The sequence below is a fragment of the Oncorhynchus keta genome, chromosome 30, assembly GCF_023373465.1.
Source record: "Oncorhynchus keta strain PuntledgeMale-10-30-2019 chromosome 30, Oket_V2, whole genome shotgun sequence".
Classification (NCBI taxonomy): Eukaryota; Metazoa; Chordata; class Actinopteri; order Salmoniformes; family Salmonidae; genus Oncorhynchus; species Oncorhynchus keta.
The window spans coordinates 7,557,032-7,574,787 of NC_068450.1; the positions used below are offsets into that span (position 1 = coordinate 7,557,032).

Consider the following 17,756-nt stretch of genomic DNA (forward strand, 5'->3'; position numbering starts at 1 on the left):
ATTCATGTGATTTTTCTACATGTCAAATCATGTGATTTTTCTACATGTCAATTCATGTGATTTTTCTACATGTCAATTCATGTGATTTTCTACATGTCAAATCATGTGATTTTCTACATGTCAAATCATGTGATTTTTCTACATGTCAAATCATGTGATTTTTCTACATGTCAAATCATGTGATTTTCTACATGTCAAATCATGTGATTTTCTACATGTCAAATCATGTGATTTTCTACATGTCAAATCATGTGATTTTTCTACATGTCAATTCATGTGATTTTCTACATGTCAATTCATGTGATTTTCTACATGTCAAATCATGTGATTTTTCTACATGTCAAATCATGTGATTTTTCTACATGTCAATTCATGTGATTTTCTACATGTCAAATCATGTGATTTTTCTACATGTCAATTCATGTGATTTTCTACATGTCAAATCATGTGATTTTCTACATGTCAATTCATGTGATTTTCTACATGTCAATTCATGTGATTTTCTACATGTCAAATCATGTGATTTTCTACATGTCAAATCATGTGATTTTCTACATGTCAATTCATGTGATTTTCTACATGTCAAATCACGTGATTTTTCTACATGTCAAATCATGTGATTTTTCGACATGTCAAATCATGTGATTTTCGACATGTCAAATCATGTGATTTTTCTACATGTCAAATCACGTGATTTTCTACATGTGCTATATCATGTGGTTTTTCTGTAAGGGTTGGCTATAACACTTAGCTAGAGTGATTGTTTTAGGTAATATATTGTAAATTACAACAACAACATAATCACATCTGCCATCCTTTCAAATGTTCATGTTCTGAGATCATGTCAAATGGTAATATCTATGTACAGTATGTTAAGTATGAATATGTTAATGGCTCTGCCTAGCTAAGAAAACACACAAACCACAGGAGGGTTTGGTCTGACATCAACAACTGACCTGGTATGCACTATGGCCCTGTGGAATATGGGACAAACAAAAGAGCATATTGGTCTTTCTGCTGTTGCATATTCATGCCCGTGTCTGAGATCACTCAGCCAGCCAGGGAGGTTGCTCAATTGATCTGCCACAACTAAAGCACAGATGGAGACAGAGGTTTCCCTCACGTCAACGGGAGGGGGATTGACCTCTAAAACTACCGGCTGGGAACAGGGAGATAGACAGAGATAAAAGAGAAGGAAGGAAGATATGAGGGAGGGAATAAAAGAGAGAAGGGAAGCTAGGGAGAGAGGAAAAGAGGCTATGGTGCACTGAGCAGCATTGGATCTTACCAAACAAAGCTCTTAGGGTATTAAGATACCATATGGTGCCATAAATATTTAGTCTCTGAAGTATTTTTGTGACTAGCTTCCCTCTTTAGCGCCTACATCTGTAAGTCCCCTTAAACATTCATCTGACCTTCATCTGTAAGTCTCCTGTGTCTCCTATTAGGATTCAATGTGTGCTGTTATATCCTTTATCCTTTAGCAGCTTTTAGGTAAAAGGTCAATGGAAGAGGCACGTAAAATCACTGTCTTTCACTTTCATGAACAAATAAAAACATCACAATCTGCTTTTATCCTGTATTTTGGACTTTTTGTATTACAGGTTTATGCTGAGGGAGATTGAGTGGTGTCATCTTGCCATATGCTGCTTTTGTTAAGGCCAGGCTGACTTCAACAGATCACAGTTGTGAATTCAACACTCGACAAAAACATTTTCATTTCACGAGATAACGAAAAACACGAATGTTAATATTCTGGGGAGCATTAGAGAATGTATCTGAACTGTATCAACGTTAAAAGAGGAATCTATTGGAGCGAGAGTTTACAGACAAGTCAAAACTAGGGAGTTGTAGCCAGTATTGTCAGTCATTGGCTGTCAAAGGTCCAATAATATTAAAGACCTAGTAACTGCTGATATTTAGGTATTGTTATGTTTGTTCCTTGTATAAGGGGCGTAGGTTAAACTACTTTTAATGAACATATACTTCAGCTAGAAAACTCCTCATTTAGCCATGCAAGGCATTCTTCAACCACCTGCCCCCCTCCCCCCACCCCCCCGCATAGCTTGCTGGGTAACGTAGTCTAAATGTTATTAACACATAATAACACAGGTATACCTGATATAATATTAATAATCCTAAAGGACATTGACTTCTTTCCTCTTTTATCTATTATCCTCTCCCGAAACCTAATTACAGAGATTTTAATCATATCGTATTATGAGTGATTAACCCTTTAATGCATTTAATTATCCTTTTGAGCTCTAGATTCTCACCAGACCCTGATTTACTTCACGTGTAGGCTTTGAATAAGCACACTTAACTGTCATATCTAATGCCAACAGGGAGGCCCTAGTCTTCAAACGCTCCAGGTGACAGGAGAATACGATAGAGATAATAGATCGTCCTGACATCTCTAAGGTGGTGCTGGTCTTTCAGGTTGAACAACACTGTCCCACTTTAGACCAAAAGCATGTGTTTGACAGAATCTAACCAAATATTATGACCAATAATTACATAAGAAACAAAAAAGTGATTAAACTCGAAATGCCTGACCAATAATTACCCCATAAGAAACAGATAATGATTCAATTCAGCTCGCAAAGCATTTTTCTGATTAGCAAACCCAGATTAGCAAGCCCTACACTAGATAAAATATAATGATTGAACAGCTGATTCGGCACATTACAAGGACGGAGGAGAATGGTGATATAATCATGAATTCATTCAGGTTAGCTTAAAGGAGAAGTATTTCTCACTGATGAACAACATCAGGAATATATAAAATACACCATTAATACTGCCCCCCCCACAAATTACATTTTTTTTACATCGGAATTTATCAGAATTTTTACCAAAACATTGGATAAATATTTGTGCGTATTTCAGGGGGTCTTTTAGTGCAGGACTTAACCAGTATGAGTGCAAAGCCATTCTGACAACTTAACAGGGAGCAGTACAAACAACAAGTGAAGTATATGTTCCTGTGCTGGCTCTGCAAGTAGGCTTACGGATAATGTACCATGGGCAGTGTTGCTTTTAAATGGCTTTTGAATAAAAGATTGGTGAGAGGGAAAAGAATATCTGCTTTGTGTGGGTGTCTCTTTAAATTACCATGTACACAACTCATTTGTAAGACCTATGCTACAAGGGATTGAAAATGATAGACAGTAATCTGTAAGAACTATGCTACAACAGATTTCAAAAGGATGGAAAAGCTTCAAGAGGCCACAATGAGGGCAACAAGGCAACCCCCAAAAAAAAAAAAAATCTGTACAATTCTGTGAAGATTGACAAGTACAAAATTCAAGAATGTTACCCTGCAACAAATAAAATCATAAAAGATGTATGATAAAACTAGGATGTGTTATTTTAGATGTGAACACAAATCCTGAAAAACGAAAGACAAAAAAATAAAATAAACTACAAACTAATCCCCGCATTTATAATCAAATGCATCGTACTGTATGAATGACTCCCATGCTATGACCATTAATACTGAATTAATGAATTAATACATTTAATGAATGTATATTAACGACTACCAATGACGAACCCTAACCTATATTAATACTGTCTCTCTACCACACCATAACAACTACCAATGACGAACCCTAACCTATATTAATACTGTCTCTCTACCACACCATAACAACTACCAATGACGAACCCTAACCTATATTAATACTGTCTCTCTACCACACCATAACCACTACCAATGACGAACCCTAACCTATATTAATACTGTCTCTCTACCACACCATAACAACTACCAATGACGAACCCTAACCTATATTAATACTGTCTCTCTACCACACCATAACAACTACCAATGACGAACCCTAACCTATATTAATACTGTCTCTCTACCACACCATAACAACTACCAATGACGAACCCTAACCTATATTACAACACCAACCTCCTGCTTTAAAAAAGAGATCCCGGCAAGCTAAGTCATTAAAGATTCGAATGAATTGGTTAAATGGGCTCAGCAACCATCTTTTACTGACTCTATCTAGCTACCCCCTCCTCCGATTGGTCCTAAAGCCCTCGTCTATCTACCTTCTTTTTCTATTGGTCCCAAGACCCTTTCTAGCTATAACCTCTTTCTATTGGTCCCAAGCCTCCATCTTTACCTTGATCTTATTTACCCACCATACTGTCTCCATTCCATAGAGCTCTGAATGAATCTGCCCCGCTCTGCTCTGCCCCGCTCTGCTCTGCCCTGCCCCGCCCTGCTCTGCCCGCTCTGCCCCGACTCTGCTCTGCCCCGCTCTTCTCTGCCCCGACTCTGCTCTGCTCTGCTGCCCCCTCTGCTCTGCTCTGGTCTGCCCTGCCCCGCTCTGCTCTGCTTGCCTGCTCTGCTCTGCCCACCATACTGTCTCCATTCCATGCCCTGCTCTGCACTGCTCCGCTCTGCTCTGCTCCGCTCTGCTCTGCCCTGCTCTGCTCTGCCCCGCTCTGCCTGCCCTGCTCTGCTCTGCCCCGCTCTGCCCCACTCTGCCCTGCCCCGCCCTGCTCTGCCCGCTCTGCCCTGCTCTGCTCTGCCCCGCTCTGCTCCCCCCCGCTCTGCCCCGCTCTGCTCTGCCCTGCTCTGCTCTGTTCTGCCCCGTTCTGCTCTGCTCTGCTCTGCTCTGCCCTGCTCTGCTCTGCTCTGCTCTGCTCTGCTCTGTTCTGCCCCGTTCTGCTTTGCTCTGCTCTGCCCTGCCCCCCTGCTCTGCTCTGCTCTGCTCTGCCCTGCTCTGCTCTGCCCCGCTCTGCCCCACTCTGCTCTGCTCTGCTCTGCCCTGCCCTGCCCCGCTCTGCCCTGCTCTGCTCTGCCTGCCCTGCTCTGCTCTGCTCTGCCCTGCTGCCCTGCTCTGCTCTGCCCTGCTCTGCTCTGCCTGCCCTGCTCTGCTCTGCTGCCCTGCTCTGCTCTGCTCTGCTGCTCTGCCCTGCTCTGCTCTGCCCTGCTCTGCTCTGCTCTGCTCTGCCCTGCTCCGCTCTGCCCTGCTCTGCTCTGCTCTGCCCCGCTCTGCCCTGTTCTGCTCTGCCTCGCTCTGCTCCACTCTGCTCTGCCCTGTTCTGCTCTGCCCTGCTCTTCTCTGCTCTGCCCTGATCTGCTCTGCTCTGCCCTGCTCTGCTCTGCCCTGCCCCGCTCTGCCCTGCTCTGCTCTGCTCTGCCCCGCTCTGCCCTGTTCTGCTCTGCCCCGCTCTGCCCTGCCTGCTCTGCCCCGCTCTGCCCTGTTCTGCTCTGCCCCGCTCTGCTCTGCCCTGTTCTGCTCTGCCCCGCTCTTCTCTGCTCTGCCCTGATCTGCTCTGCTCTGCCCCGCTCTGCTCTCCTCTGCCATATTGTCTGCCCTCAGCAAGACCACCTCTCCTCACCTCCCTGGCCTGCATTTATTCATTAGGGCACTTCGCATTTGGCATATCTCTTCGGGAATCATAAGCCTCAAACCAGACACGAGCATTCAAAAGTTTTTTTTGCTCTGCTCTACTCCTCATGCTGACAAAGCCTTCTGAGCCTCCATAGTCAAGACACCACTTAATATCTCCAGCACGCAACGGAAATCTGGGATTATTTAATGAGGTCTTATTATTCTGTAGTGGAAACTCTTGGGGGATACGTTTCCTACTATTTCAGGGGAAAGTGAACAGCTGATTGAACCCAAATCAAACACTCTATGTTTGGTTTTCCTCTGTCTGTCAGACATGCTAGTTTTTTTTTCCAGGTGTGTCAATCAAAAAAGCTTAGCGCTGCTTTAATCCGTTGGTCCTCAGCAAATACACCCGGGCAGAGTTCAATTAGTAGCGTGGCCGACTTGATTCTCAAGCATGCTATTACTCTGCCACCATCCTTTTTCTCACTTAAGATTCTAATTTAAGACTAGTTCCCACCATTTCACTGCCTCCATTATACTTTAAAGTGGAACATTAACCCAAATAAGGTTAAAGTTTTTTTTTACAAACATATAATACAAGATAGCAAAGGGAGGTACAATCTGTCTTTTTCAAGGAGTAAAGATAGATTTAATTTGAAAGAAGTTTCTTTGGCCAAACTTTTTTTTTTATCTCCTTCCTCTCTGAGGTATTCTTCCTCAATATTCAATGCTGATGACATTAATGCACATGTGACTTTTTGTGTGGTTCATTCTCCCGGCTCCCTCCCGCTGCTACCCATCACCCTCCATCTTATCAACAAAGGGACAGTGATACAGGGAGTGGGAGTGGGAACAATAGGTAGCTTTAGAAAATAAGTTATGAATTACCTGTCTGGTGTGGATTTGCCCAGGAGTCTTGAATCCCCCTTGACAGCTGCACTCTGAGACCGAGTACGGGTCTGAGCTGGTGGAGGAGCACTTGGAGTGCGAGTCACAGCCCACCACAAACGTGTTGTCCAGCGGGAGCTCCTGAATCACGTGGTGTTTATTGGGCGCCATCGGGGTCTCTGGTTTGATTTGGAAGGTTGGCTGGGGGGAGGCAGACTTGTAATGCTTGGCTAAGTCTGGGCTGTCAGGTTTGAAGGTGGTCGGAGTAGTGGCCCAGTTATATTTCCCCATGGTCTGCTCATCTAGCTCCACAGGCAGGTCCAGGGTTCCATTAATGTGCTCCTGGCTGGGATCATCAGGCTTGGATTCTTCTATGCTGACAAAGTTCAAGAGGAGGCTCTTAGGGGATCTCTTCTTTTTCTTCTTTTTCTTTTTGATTTGACGGTTCTCCTGGTTGGGCGACACCCACTCGCCGCTCTGCTTGCCCTTCTGCACCACTTTGTGCCTGGGCGTCTGACGGCAGCGCACCAAGGCCGTCACGAAGATGACTAAGATGACTGTCATAGTCCCAGCTATAATTGCGATGACAACAATCACGTATCCGTTGGCTTGGGGTGTGACCTCACTGTCTCCCACGTTACGGTCCAATGGAGTCTCCAAGCTCTTACGTAGCTGCTCTAGAATGAACGTAGCGTTGGATACAGTCTCGTTAATGAACAGGTGAATGAGGGCGATTGCGTGTAAGGACTCTGGCTGGCCCAGGTCTTTGACTTTCACCACTAGCCTGTGTAAACCCTGATCGGCTGAGACTATCTTCTCCTGCAGAGTTATATTACCAGTTGTTTTGTCTATGGAAAACAGCCCTCTTGGTGATCCCCCAATGAAACTGTACTGCAGCTCAGCATTCATGCCAGTGTCATTGTCTATAGCGAACACTCTGGTGACCACAGACCCAGGGCTGGTGGTAGACTGGACCAGATCGTAAGAGTAGTTGGATGAGGGGATAACAAAAACGGGTCGATTGTCATTGACATCCACAACGTTTATGGTGACCTTGGCGTATGAAGTGCTGGGTGGTTGCCCTCCGTCTATAGCCTTCACCATAAAAGTGTATGAGCTTTGCAGCTCTCTATCAAACGTGATGTTGGGTTTGATCACACCGGTCTGGGGATCAATAATGAAATTGTCTTTCCCGTTCAGGATGGACAGTGTTATGACGGAGTTGTCACCTGCGTCTGAATCTGTGACGGTGATCAGACCCACGGTCCCGTACAGAGGCAGGTTCTCAGGCACGTAGAAGTTATACTCAGGATGGGTGAAAGCTGGGCTGTTGTCGTTGAGGTCCTGCACTATTAACCTCACTGTGACATTGCTCTGCAGGGAAGTAGACCCATTGTCCCTCGCCATGACAGTGAACGAATACTTCTCCTGCTTCTCTCTGTCCAGGCGTTTTCCAACGGTGAGGATACCTGACCGTCGATCTATGTTAAACCCATCAGGAGCGTCAGGGCCAAGAGAGTAAATAATCTCTGCATTATGTCCGCTGTCGGCATCCGTGGCACTGATCTTTATGAGCTGCGTGGATGGATCATTGTTCTCTGGTATGGACAGCTGAATCTCAGGTTGAGGGAAGATGGGAGCGTTGTCATTCTCGTCCTTAATTTTTATTAAAACCATCGCTGACGTGTTCAAAGGAGGCTTCCCAGAATCCGACGCTACTATCTTAATTGCATATTCCCTGGTTGTTTCGTAATCTAGGGGGGCCGCAGTCTCCAGCAGGAACTGGTCATTAAAGACAGGCTTTAACCTGAAAGGAACATCGTGGTCAGTATAACAAGTCACTTTTCCGTTCAGATCAGAGTCCTTGTCCGTCACTGTAATTAGGGCTATTTTTGTGTTGAGAGGAGCATTCTCCGACAGTAGAACCGTTCCATTTACAAGGTTCATTATGTACCGAGTGTCTATGGATGGAACGTTGTCATTAATGTCCATTACGTTGACGATAACAGCAGCTCTGGAGGGGGTGGAGCTGCCGTCGCTGGCCAGGACAATGAGTTTGTGGACTGGAGTGGCCTCCCGGTCTAAGGGCTGCTTGACAGTGATCAGCCCGGTGGTGCTGTCTATGGAAAAATGCCTCTTGGTGGATGAGGAGATCTGATTAGAGAAGGAGAAGTGGATCTGGGCGTTGGAGCCGAGGTCTGCGTCTGTGGCGTGGAGTTGGGTGACGGAGGTTCCTATGGGGGCGTTCTCGGGGATGTTCACCTCCACCTCACTGTCCTTGAAGACCGGTCGATTGTCGTTGACGTCGGAGATGGTAACCTGGAGGATGGCCGTGCTGGACTTGGGTGGCGTTCCTCCGTCCTCCACCTTGATCTTCATGACGAAGGTGTCCTTCTGCTCGCGGTCCAGGCTCTGCTGGACGATCAGCTGAGGCCATCTGTCTCCCTCTGGGGTCTCGATGATGTCCAGGCCAAACTCACTCACACTCTGTAGAGACAGGAGGATAATGAAAACACAGATAATTAGTTTCAGTCATGTGTTCCTGGACTAGAGGAAACTACTGCACTTTATATCCTGCAGCTAGTCATTGCTTTGTTATTCATCATTGTGGGGACATATGCATTTCACCTGAAACATGACTATCTTATATGTCATGTTATACAGCGCTATCGTCTACAAGTTGTCCTGTAAACTGTCACTAGACTCACACAGCTGGTTTCATTGTCCAGAATTAACTCAAATAAAATGTAGTTTGTTTTTAGCTTCAACAGGATGTTTGTTCTCATTGCAGAAAAACACTGTTGTGAAAGTTCTATAATGTTCTCAAAATATTTGCTTGAAGATTAAATCCAGAGGAAAAGATCCACTTATTACCGAAATACGGTTGGGATGCTGAGAGCGAGGTACACCGTTATATCCATAACCCAAAACGTTTAGCTATTCTTTATGTTATAAACAGGAAACTGACAGACGGAATCTGCACACATCGTATAATGTTTTAGCCCCCCTGCCTTCCGCAGTGGAACTGCTTTGACACAAATTTGATTCAATTTGATCTTTTACTATCTTCCTTCTACTTTGGAATAGAGGAGACAGCTCGCAAAATGTCAAGTTCATATGTGAGAGAGACAGCTGAAAGTGAAGCCACAGAGATAAGCTTTATGTATTAGAAGGGACAGAGAGACTCCACATTAAACAGACTTTCACCCAAGGGGTGCTAAACCAGTAGGGCCATAGTAAAGCCTCATGAAAATGAAAACAAATGCATGTAATCCCCATGAGAAACTGACTCTGACTGTTCAAAGTAATTGCCTTCCCCCCCAAAAAATGTAGCACTATTATTTATGATTACAGATCATCTATGTGGTAAAGATGGGTCCTGGCATATTTGCAATCGTTTTGATTTAGAGACGGAGAGGGAGAGGGAGGTGGAGGTGGAGAGGGAGGTGGAGAGGGAGAGAGAGGTGGAGAGAGGGAGGTGGAGAGGGAGAGGGAGGTGGAGAGAGAGGGAGGTGGAGAGGGAGGTGGAGAGAGACATAGAGGTGGAGAGGGAGGTGGAGAGGGAGAGGGAGGTGGAGAGGGAGGTGGAGAGGGAGAGAGAGGTGGAGAGGGAGGGGGAGAGGGAGGTAGAGAGGTGGAGAGAGGGAGATGGAGAGGGAGGTGGAGATGGAGAGGGAGGTGGAGAGGGAGAGGGAGGTGGAGAGGGAGAGAGAGGTGGAGAGAGGGGGGAGAGAGAGGGGGAGAGGGAAGTGGAGAGGGAGGTGGAGGGGGATAGGGAGGTGGAGAGGGAGGTGGAGAGGGAGGTGGAGAGGGAGGTGGAGAGGGAGAGGGAGAGAGGGAAGTGGAGAGGGAGGTGGAGGGGGATAGGGAGGTAGAGAGGGACGTGGAGAGGGAGGTGGAGGTGGAGAGGGAGGTGGAGAGGGAGGTGGAGGGGGAGAGGGAGGTGGAGAGGGAGGTGGAGAGGGAGGTGGAGGTGGAGAGGGAGGTGGAGAGGGAGGTGGAGGTGGAGGTGGAGAGGGAGGTGGAGAGGGATAGGGAGAGGAAGAGGGAAAGGGGGAGAGAGAAATCTAAGAACCTAAATGAGACACATGCATTTTAAGAAACAAAGAGGGTCTTTGAAGGTCTTTCAGTCAGAAGCAGTTTCATGCTAAAACAAGAAAAAACAGCCTCTTTAAAGAGATAAGCTTCATGCTGCACATACTGTTGTAAGAGATTACTCTGTCTAGGCACAGCAATGAAACGAGATGAAGATACATACATTCTGACTGTGAACGGTACAATTGAAAACAAATGTGTTCTCTTGACAACCCAGTAGATTTAGAACCAGAATCCTTCCTGTAACAATATAGTAAGGACCATGGCAGTGGGCGGAAGGCCAGTACTATGCATGGTAGCTGCAGCATAGACATGTTGTACATGGTTGTTGTTGGTGCTGAGGGTTCACTTGCTGTGAATGTTGTCACCAGTCTGATCCACTGCCAAGTGACAGAAGTCGCTCCAGAAACCAAAGCAGCACTGCCTGAATGAGGAGGGTCACTTTATCGAGACTTGAAATACATCTATTCTTTCTACGGTCTGAGACATAACTCAACAAAAGACTGGAGAGCAAGAACAATGACCATCCAGTAACAATGAGTTCTAGTAGAAGATGAGTTCTAAAAGAAGATGAGTTCTAGTAGAAAATGAGTTCGAGTAGAAGATGAGTTCTAGTAGAAGATGAGTTTGAGTAGAAGATGAGTTCTAGTAGAAAATGAGTTCGAGTAGAAGATGAGTTCTAGTAGAAGATGAGTTCTAGTGGAAGATGAGTCCTAATAGAAGATGAGTCCTAATAGAAGATGAGTTCTAGTAGAAGATGAGTTCCAGTAGAAGATGAGTTCTAGTAGAAGATGTGTTCTAGTAGAAGATGAGGACCGTAGAGGATGAGTTCTAGTAGAAGATGAGTTCTAATAGAAGATGAGTTCTAGTAGAAGATGAGTTCCAGTAGAAGATGAGTTCTAATAGAAGATGAGTTCTAATAGAAGATGAGTTCTAATAGAAGATGAGTTCTAGTAGAAGATGAGTTCTAGTAGAAGATGAGTTCTAATAGAAGATGAGTTCTAGTAGAAGATGAGTTCTAATAGAAGATGAGTTCTAGAAGATGAGTTCTAGTAGAAGATGAGTTCTAGTAGAAGATGAGTTCAAATAGAAGATGAGTTCTGTAGAAGAAGAGTTCTAATAGAAGATGAGTTCTAGTAGAAGATGAGTTCTAGTAGAAGATGAGTTCTAATAGAAGATGAGTTCCAATAGAAGATTAGTTCTAATAGAAGATGAGTTCTAATAGAAGATGAGTTCTAATAGAAGATGAGTTCTAGTAGAAGATGAGTTCTCGTAGAAGATGAGTTCTGTAGAAGATGAGTTCTAGTGGAAGATGAGTTCTAATGGAAGATGAGTTCCAGTAGAAGATGAGTTCTAGTAGAAGATGTGTTCTAGTAGAAGATGAGGACCGTAGAGGATGAGTTCTAGTAGAAGATGAGTTCTAATAGAAGATGAGTTCTAGTAGAAGATGAGTTCCAGTAGAAGATGAGTTCTAATAGAAGATGAGTTCTAGTAGAAGATGAGTTCTAATAGAAGATGAGTTCTAGTAGAAGATGAGTTCTAATAGAAGATGAGTTCTAATAGAAGATGAGTTCTAGTAGAAGATGAGTTCTGTAGAAGATGAGTTCTAATAGAAGATGAGTTCTAATAGAAGATGAGTTCTAATAGAAGATGAGTTCTAATAGAAGATGAGTTCGAGTAGAAGATGAGTTCTGTAGAAGATGAGTTCTAATAGAAGATGAGTTCTAATAGAAGATGAGTTCTAATAGAAGATGAGTTCTAGTAGATGATGAGTTCTAGTAGAAGATGAGGACCGTAGAAGACGAGTTCTAGTAGATGATGAGTTCTAGTAGAAGATGAGGACCGTAGATGATGAGTTCTGAAGAAGATGAGTTCTAATAGAAGATGAGTTCTGTGGAAGATGAGTTCTGTAGAAGATCAGTTCTAGTAGAAGATGAGTTCTGTAGAAGATCAGTTCTAGTAGAAGATGAGTTCTGTAGAAGATCAGTTCTAGTAGAAGATGAGTTCTAATAGAAGATGAGTTCAGTAGAAGATGAGTTCTAGTAGAAGATGAGTTCTGTAGAAGATGAGTTCTAGTAGAAGATGAGTTCTGCAGAAGATGAGTTCTAGTAGAAGATGAGTTATTGTAGAAGATGAGTTCTAATAGAAGATGAGTTCTGTAGAAGATGAGTTCTAATAGAAGATGAGTTCTGTAGAAGATGAGTTCTGTAGAAGATGAGTCCTAATAGAATATGAGTTCTGTAGAAGATGAGTTCTAATAGAAGATGAGTTCTGTAGAAGATGAGTTCTGTAGAAGATGAGTCCTAATAGAATAAGAGTTCTGTAGAAGATGAGTTCTAATAGAAGATGAGTTCTAATAGAAGATGAGTTCTAATAGACATTTACATTTACATTTAAGTCATTTAGCAGACGCTCTTATCCAGAGCGACTTACAAATTGGTGCATTCACCTTATGACATTCAGTGGAACAGCCACTTTACATTCTGTAGAAGATGAGTTCTGTAGAAGATGAGTTCTAGTAGAAGATGAGTTCTGTAGAAGATGAGTTCTTGTGGAAGATGAGTTCTATAGAAGATGAGTTCTAGTAGAAGATGAGTTCCAGTAGAAGATGAGTTCTGAAGATGAGTTCTAGTAGAAGATGAGTTCTGTAGAAGATGAGTTCGAGTAGACGATGAGTTCTAATAGAAGATGAGTTCTCATAGAAGATGAGTTCTGTAGAAGATGAGTTCTAGTAGAAGATGAGTTCTATAGAAGATGAGTTCTAGTAGAAGATGAGTTCTAGTAGAAGATGAGTTCTAGTAGAAGATGAGTTCTAGTAGAAGATGAGTTCTAGTAGAAGATGAGTTCTGTAGAAGATGAGTTCTGTAGAAGATGAGTTCTAGTAGAAGATGAGTTCTAATAGAAGATGAGTTCTCATAGAAGATGAGTTCTGTAGAAGATGAGTTCTAGTAGAAGATGAGTTCTAATAGAAGATGAGTTCTAATAGAAGATTAGTTCCATGTGGAAGATTAGTTCTAGTAGAAGATGAGTTCTGTAGAAGATGAGTTCTAGTGGAAGATGAGTTCTAATGGAAGATGAGTTCCAATAGAATATGAGTTCTGTAGAAGATGAGTTCTAGTGGAAGATGAGTTCTAATAGAATATGAAGATGAGTTCTAGTAGAAGATGAGTGCTTGTAGAATATGAGTTCTAGTAGAAGATGAGTTCTAATAGAAGATGAGTTCTAATAGAAGATGAGTTCTAGTAGAAGATGAGTTCTAGTAGAAGATGAGTTCTAGTAGAAGATGAGTTCTAGTAGAAGATGAGTTCTAGAAGATGAGTTCTAGTGGAAGATGAGTTCTAATAGAATATGAAGATGAGTTCTAGTAGAAGATGAGTGCTTGTAGAATATGAGTTCTAGTAGAAGATGAGTTCTAATAGAAGATGAGTTCTAATAGAAGATGAGTTCTAGTAGAAGATGAGTTCTAGTAGAAGATGAGTTCTGTAGAAGATGAGTTCTAGTGGAAGATGAGTTCTAATGGAAGATGAGTTCCAATAGAATATGAGTTCTAGTGGAAGATGAGTTCTGTAGAAGATGAGTTCTGTAGAAGATGAGTTCCAGTAGAAGATGGATGAGTTCTGTAGAAGATGAGTTCTAGTAGAAGATGAGTTCTAATAGAAGATGAGTTCTGTAGAAGATGAGTTCCAGTAGAAGATGAGTTCTGTAGAAGATTAGTTCTAGTAGAAGATGAGTTCTAGTAGAAGATGAGTTCTCATAGAAGATGAGTTCTAGTAGAAGATGAGTTCTGTAGAAGATGAGTTCTAATAGAAGATGAGTTCTGTAGAAGATGAGTTCTAATAGAAGATGAGTTCTAATAGAATATGAGTTCTGTAGAAGATGAGTTCTGTAGAAGATGAGTTCTGTAGAAGATGAGTTCTAATAGAAGATGAGTTCTGTAGAAGATGAGTTCTAGTAGAAGATGAGTTCTAGTAGAAGATGAGTTCTGTAGAAGATGAGTTCTAGTAGATGATGAGTTCTAGTAGAAGATGAGGACCGTAGATGATGAGTTCTAGTAGATGATGACTTCTCGTAGAAGATGAGGACCGTAGAAGATGAGTCCTAGTAAAAGATGAGTTCTAGTAGAAGATGAGTTGTAGTAGAAGATGTGTTCTAATAGAAGATGAGTTCTGAAGAAGATGAGTTCTAATAGAAGATGAGTTCTAGTAGCAGATGAGTTCTAGTAGAAGATGAGTTCTAGGAGAAGACGAGTTCTAGTAGAAGACGAGTTCTAGTAGAAGATGAGTTCTAGTAGAAGATGGGTTCTAGTAGAAGATGAGTTCTAATAGAATATGAGTTCTAGTAGAAGATGAGTTCTAGTAGAATATCAGTTCTGTAGAAGATGAGTTCTGTAGAAGATGAGTTCTAGTAAAAGATGAGTTCTAGTAGAAGATGAGTTCTAGTAGAAGATGAGTTCTGTAGAAGATTAGTTCTAATAGAAGATGAGTTCTAATAGAAGATGAGTTCTAATAGAAGATGAGTTCTAGTAGAAGATGAGTTCTAGTAGAAGATGAGTTCTGTAGAAGATGAGTTCTTGTGGAAGATGAGTTCTAGTAGAAGATGAGTTCTGTAGAAGATGAGTTCGAGTAGACGATGAGTTCTAATAGAAGATGAGTTCTCATAGAAGATGAGTTCTGTAGAAGATGAGTTCTAGTAGAAGATGAGTTCTAGTAGAAGATGAGTTCTAGTAGAAGATGAGTTCTGTAGAAGATGAGTTCTAGTAGAAGATGAGTTCTGTAGAAGATGAGTTCTGTAGAAGATGAGTTCTAGTAGAAGATGAGTTCTAATAGAAGATGAGTTCTCATAGAAGATGAGTTCTGTAGAAGATGAGTTCTAGTAGAAGATGAGTTCTATAGAAGATGAGTTCTTGTAGAAGATGAGTTCTGTAGAAGATGAGTTCTAGTAGAAGATGAGTTCTGTAGAACATGAGTTCCAGTAGAAGATGAGTTCTGTAGAAGATGAGTTCTGTAGAAGATGAGTTCTAATAGAAGATGAGTTCTGTAGAAGATGAGTCCTAGTAGAAGATGAGTCCTAGTAGAAGATGAGTTCTGTAGAAGATGAGTTCTAGTAGATGATGAGTTCTAGTAGATGATGAGTTCTAGTAGAAGATGAGGACCGTAGATGATGAGTTCTAGTAGAAGATGAGTTCTGATAGAAGATGAGTTCTAGTAGAAGATGAGTTCTAGTAGAAGATGAGTTCTTGTAGAAGATGAGTTCTGTAGAAGATGAGTTCTAGTAGAAGATGAGTTCTGTAGAACATGAGTTCCAGTAGAAGATGAGTTCTGTAGAAGATGAGTTCTGTAGAAGATGAGTTCTAATAGAAGATGAGTTCTGTAGAAGATGAGTCCTAGTAGAAGATGAGTCCTAGTAGAAGATGAGTTCTGTAGAAGATGAGTTCTAGTAGATGATGAGTTCTAGTAGATGATGAGTTCTAGTAGAAGATGAGGACAGTAGATGATGAGTTCTAATAGAAGATGAGTTCTAGTAGAAGATGAGTTCTGTAGAAGATGAGTTCTTGTGGAAGATGAGTTCTAATAGAAGATTAGTTCCAGTGGAAGATTAGTTCTAGTAGAAGATGAGTTCTAGTGGAAGATGAGTTCTAATAGAATATGAAGATGAGTTCTAGTAGAAGATGAGTGCTTATAGAAGATGAGTTCTGTAGAAGATGAGTTCTGATAGAAGATGAGTTATAATAGAAGATGAGTTCTAGTAGAAGATGAGTTCTATAGAATATGAGTTCTAGTAGAAGATGAGTTCTATAGAAGATGAGTTCTAGTAGAAGATGAGTTCTAGTGAAGATGAGTTCTAATAGAAGATGAGTTCTGTGGAAGATGAGTTCTAGTGAAGATGAGTTCTAATGGAAGATGAGTTCCAATAGAAGATGAGTTCTAGTGGAAGATGAGTTCTGTAGAAGATGATTTCTAGTAGAAGATGAGTTCTGTAGAAGATGAGTTCTAGTAGAAGATGAGTTATGTAGAAGATGAGTTCTAGTAGAAGATGAGTTCTATAGAAGATGAGTTCTAATAGAAGATGAGTTCTATAGAAGATGAGTTCTAGTAGAAGATGAGTTCTCGTAGAAGATGAGTTCTAATAGAAGATGAGTTCTGTGGAAGATGAGTTCTAGTAGAAGATGAGTTCTAATGGAAGATGAGTTCCAATAGAAGATGAGTTCTAGTAGAAGATGAGTTCTGTAGAAGATGAGTTCTAGTGGAAGATGAGTTCTAGAAGATGAGTTCCAATAGAAGATGAGTTCTAGTAGAAGATGAGTTCTATAGAAGATGAGTTCTAGTAGAAGATGAGTTCTGTAGAAGATGAGTTCTAGTAGAAGATGAGTTCTGTAGAAGATGAGTTCTAGTAGAATATGAGTTCTGTAGAAGATGAGTTCTAGTAGAAGATGAGTTCTAGTGGAAGATGAGTTCTAATAGAATATGAAGATGAGTTCTGTAGAAGATGAGTTCTAGTAGAAGATGAGTTCTAGTGGAAGATGAGTTCTAATAGAATATGAAGATGAGTTCTGTAGAAGATGAGTTCTAGTAGAAGATGAGTTCTGTAGAAGATGAGTTCTGTAGAAGATGAGTTCTGTAGATGAGTTCTAATAGAAGATGAGTTCTCATAGAAGATGAGTTCTGTAGAAGATGAGTTCTAGTAGAAGATGAGTTCTGTAGAAGATGAGTTCCAGTAGAAGATGAGTTCTGTAGAAGATGAGTTCTGTAGAAGATGAGTTCTAATAGAAGATGAGTTCTGTAGAAGATGAGTCCTAGTAGAAGATGAGTTCTAGTAGAAGATGAGTTCTGTAGAAGATGAGTTCTAGTAGATGATGAGTTCTAGTAGATGATGAGTTCTAGTAGAAGATGAGGACCGTAGATGATGAGTTCTAGTAAAAGATGAGTTCTAGTAGAAGATGAGTTCTAGTAGAAGATGAGTTCTAGTAGAAGATGAGTTCTGTAGAAGATGAGTTCGAGTAGACGATGAGTTCTAATAGAAGATGAGTTCTCATAGAAGATGAGTTCTGTAGAAGATGAGTTCTAGTAGAAGATGAGTTCTATAGAAGATGAGTTCTAATAGAAGATGAGTTCTAGTAGAAGATGAGTTCTGTAGAAGATGAGTTCTAGTAGAAGATGAGTTCTGTAGAAGATGAGTTCTGTAGAAGATGAGTTCTAGTAGAAGATGAGTTCTAATAGAAGATGAGTTCTCATAGAAGATGAGTTCTGTAGAAGATGAGTTCTAGTAGAAGATGAGTTCTATAGAAGATGAGTTCTTGTAGAAGATGAGTTCTGTAGAAGATGAGTTCTAGTAGAAGATGAGTTCTGTAGAACATGAGTTCCAGTAGAAGATGAGTTCTGTAGAAGATGAGTTCTGTAGAAGATGAGTTCT

At 41.7% G+C, this 17,756-nt stretch overlaps 1 protein-coding gene across 5 annotated transcripts in view; it reads right to left on the minus strand.

Moving 5' to 3' along the window:
• Positions 1–17,756, minus strand: part of LOC118371316 (protocadherin-11 X-linked-like) — a 363,439-nt gene that overhangs the window by 299,351 nt on the left and 46,332 nt on the right. For all 5 annotated transcript variants that reach the window (XR_008086991.1, XR_008086990.1, XR_008086989.1 and 2 more), the window contains exon 3: positions 6,252–8,738. Coding sequence is in view for 2 of the 5 variants with exons in the window: in XM_052487383.1 (XP_052343343.1) it covers positions 6,252–8,738 (2,487 nt within the window). In the remaining 3 variants the exon portion in view is untranslated. The remainder of the gene's footprint in view (positions 1–6,251; positions 8,739–17,756) is intronic.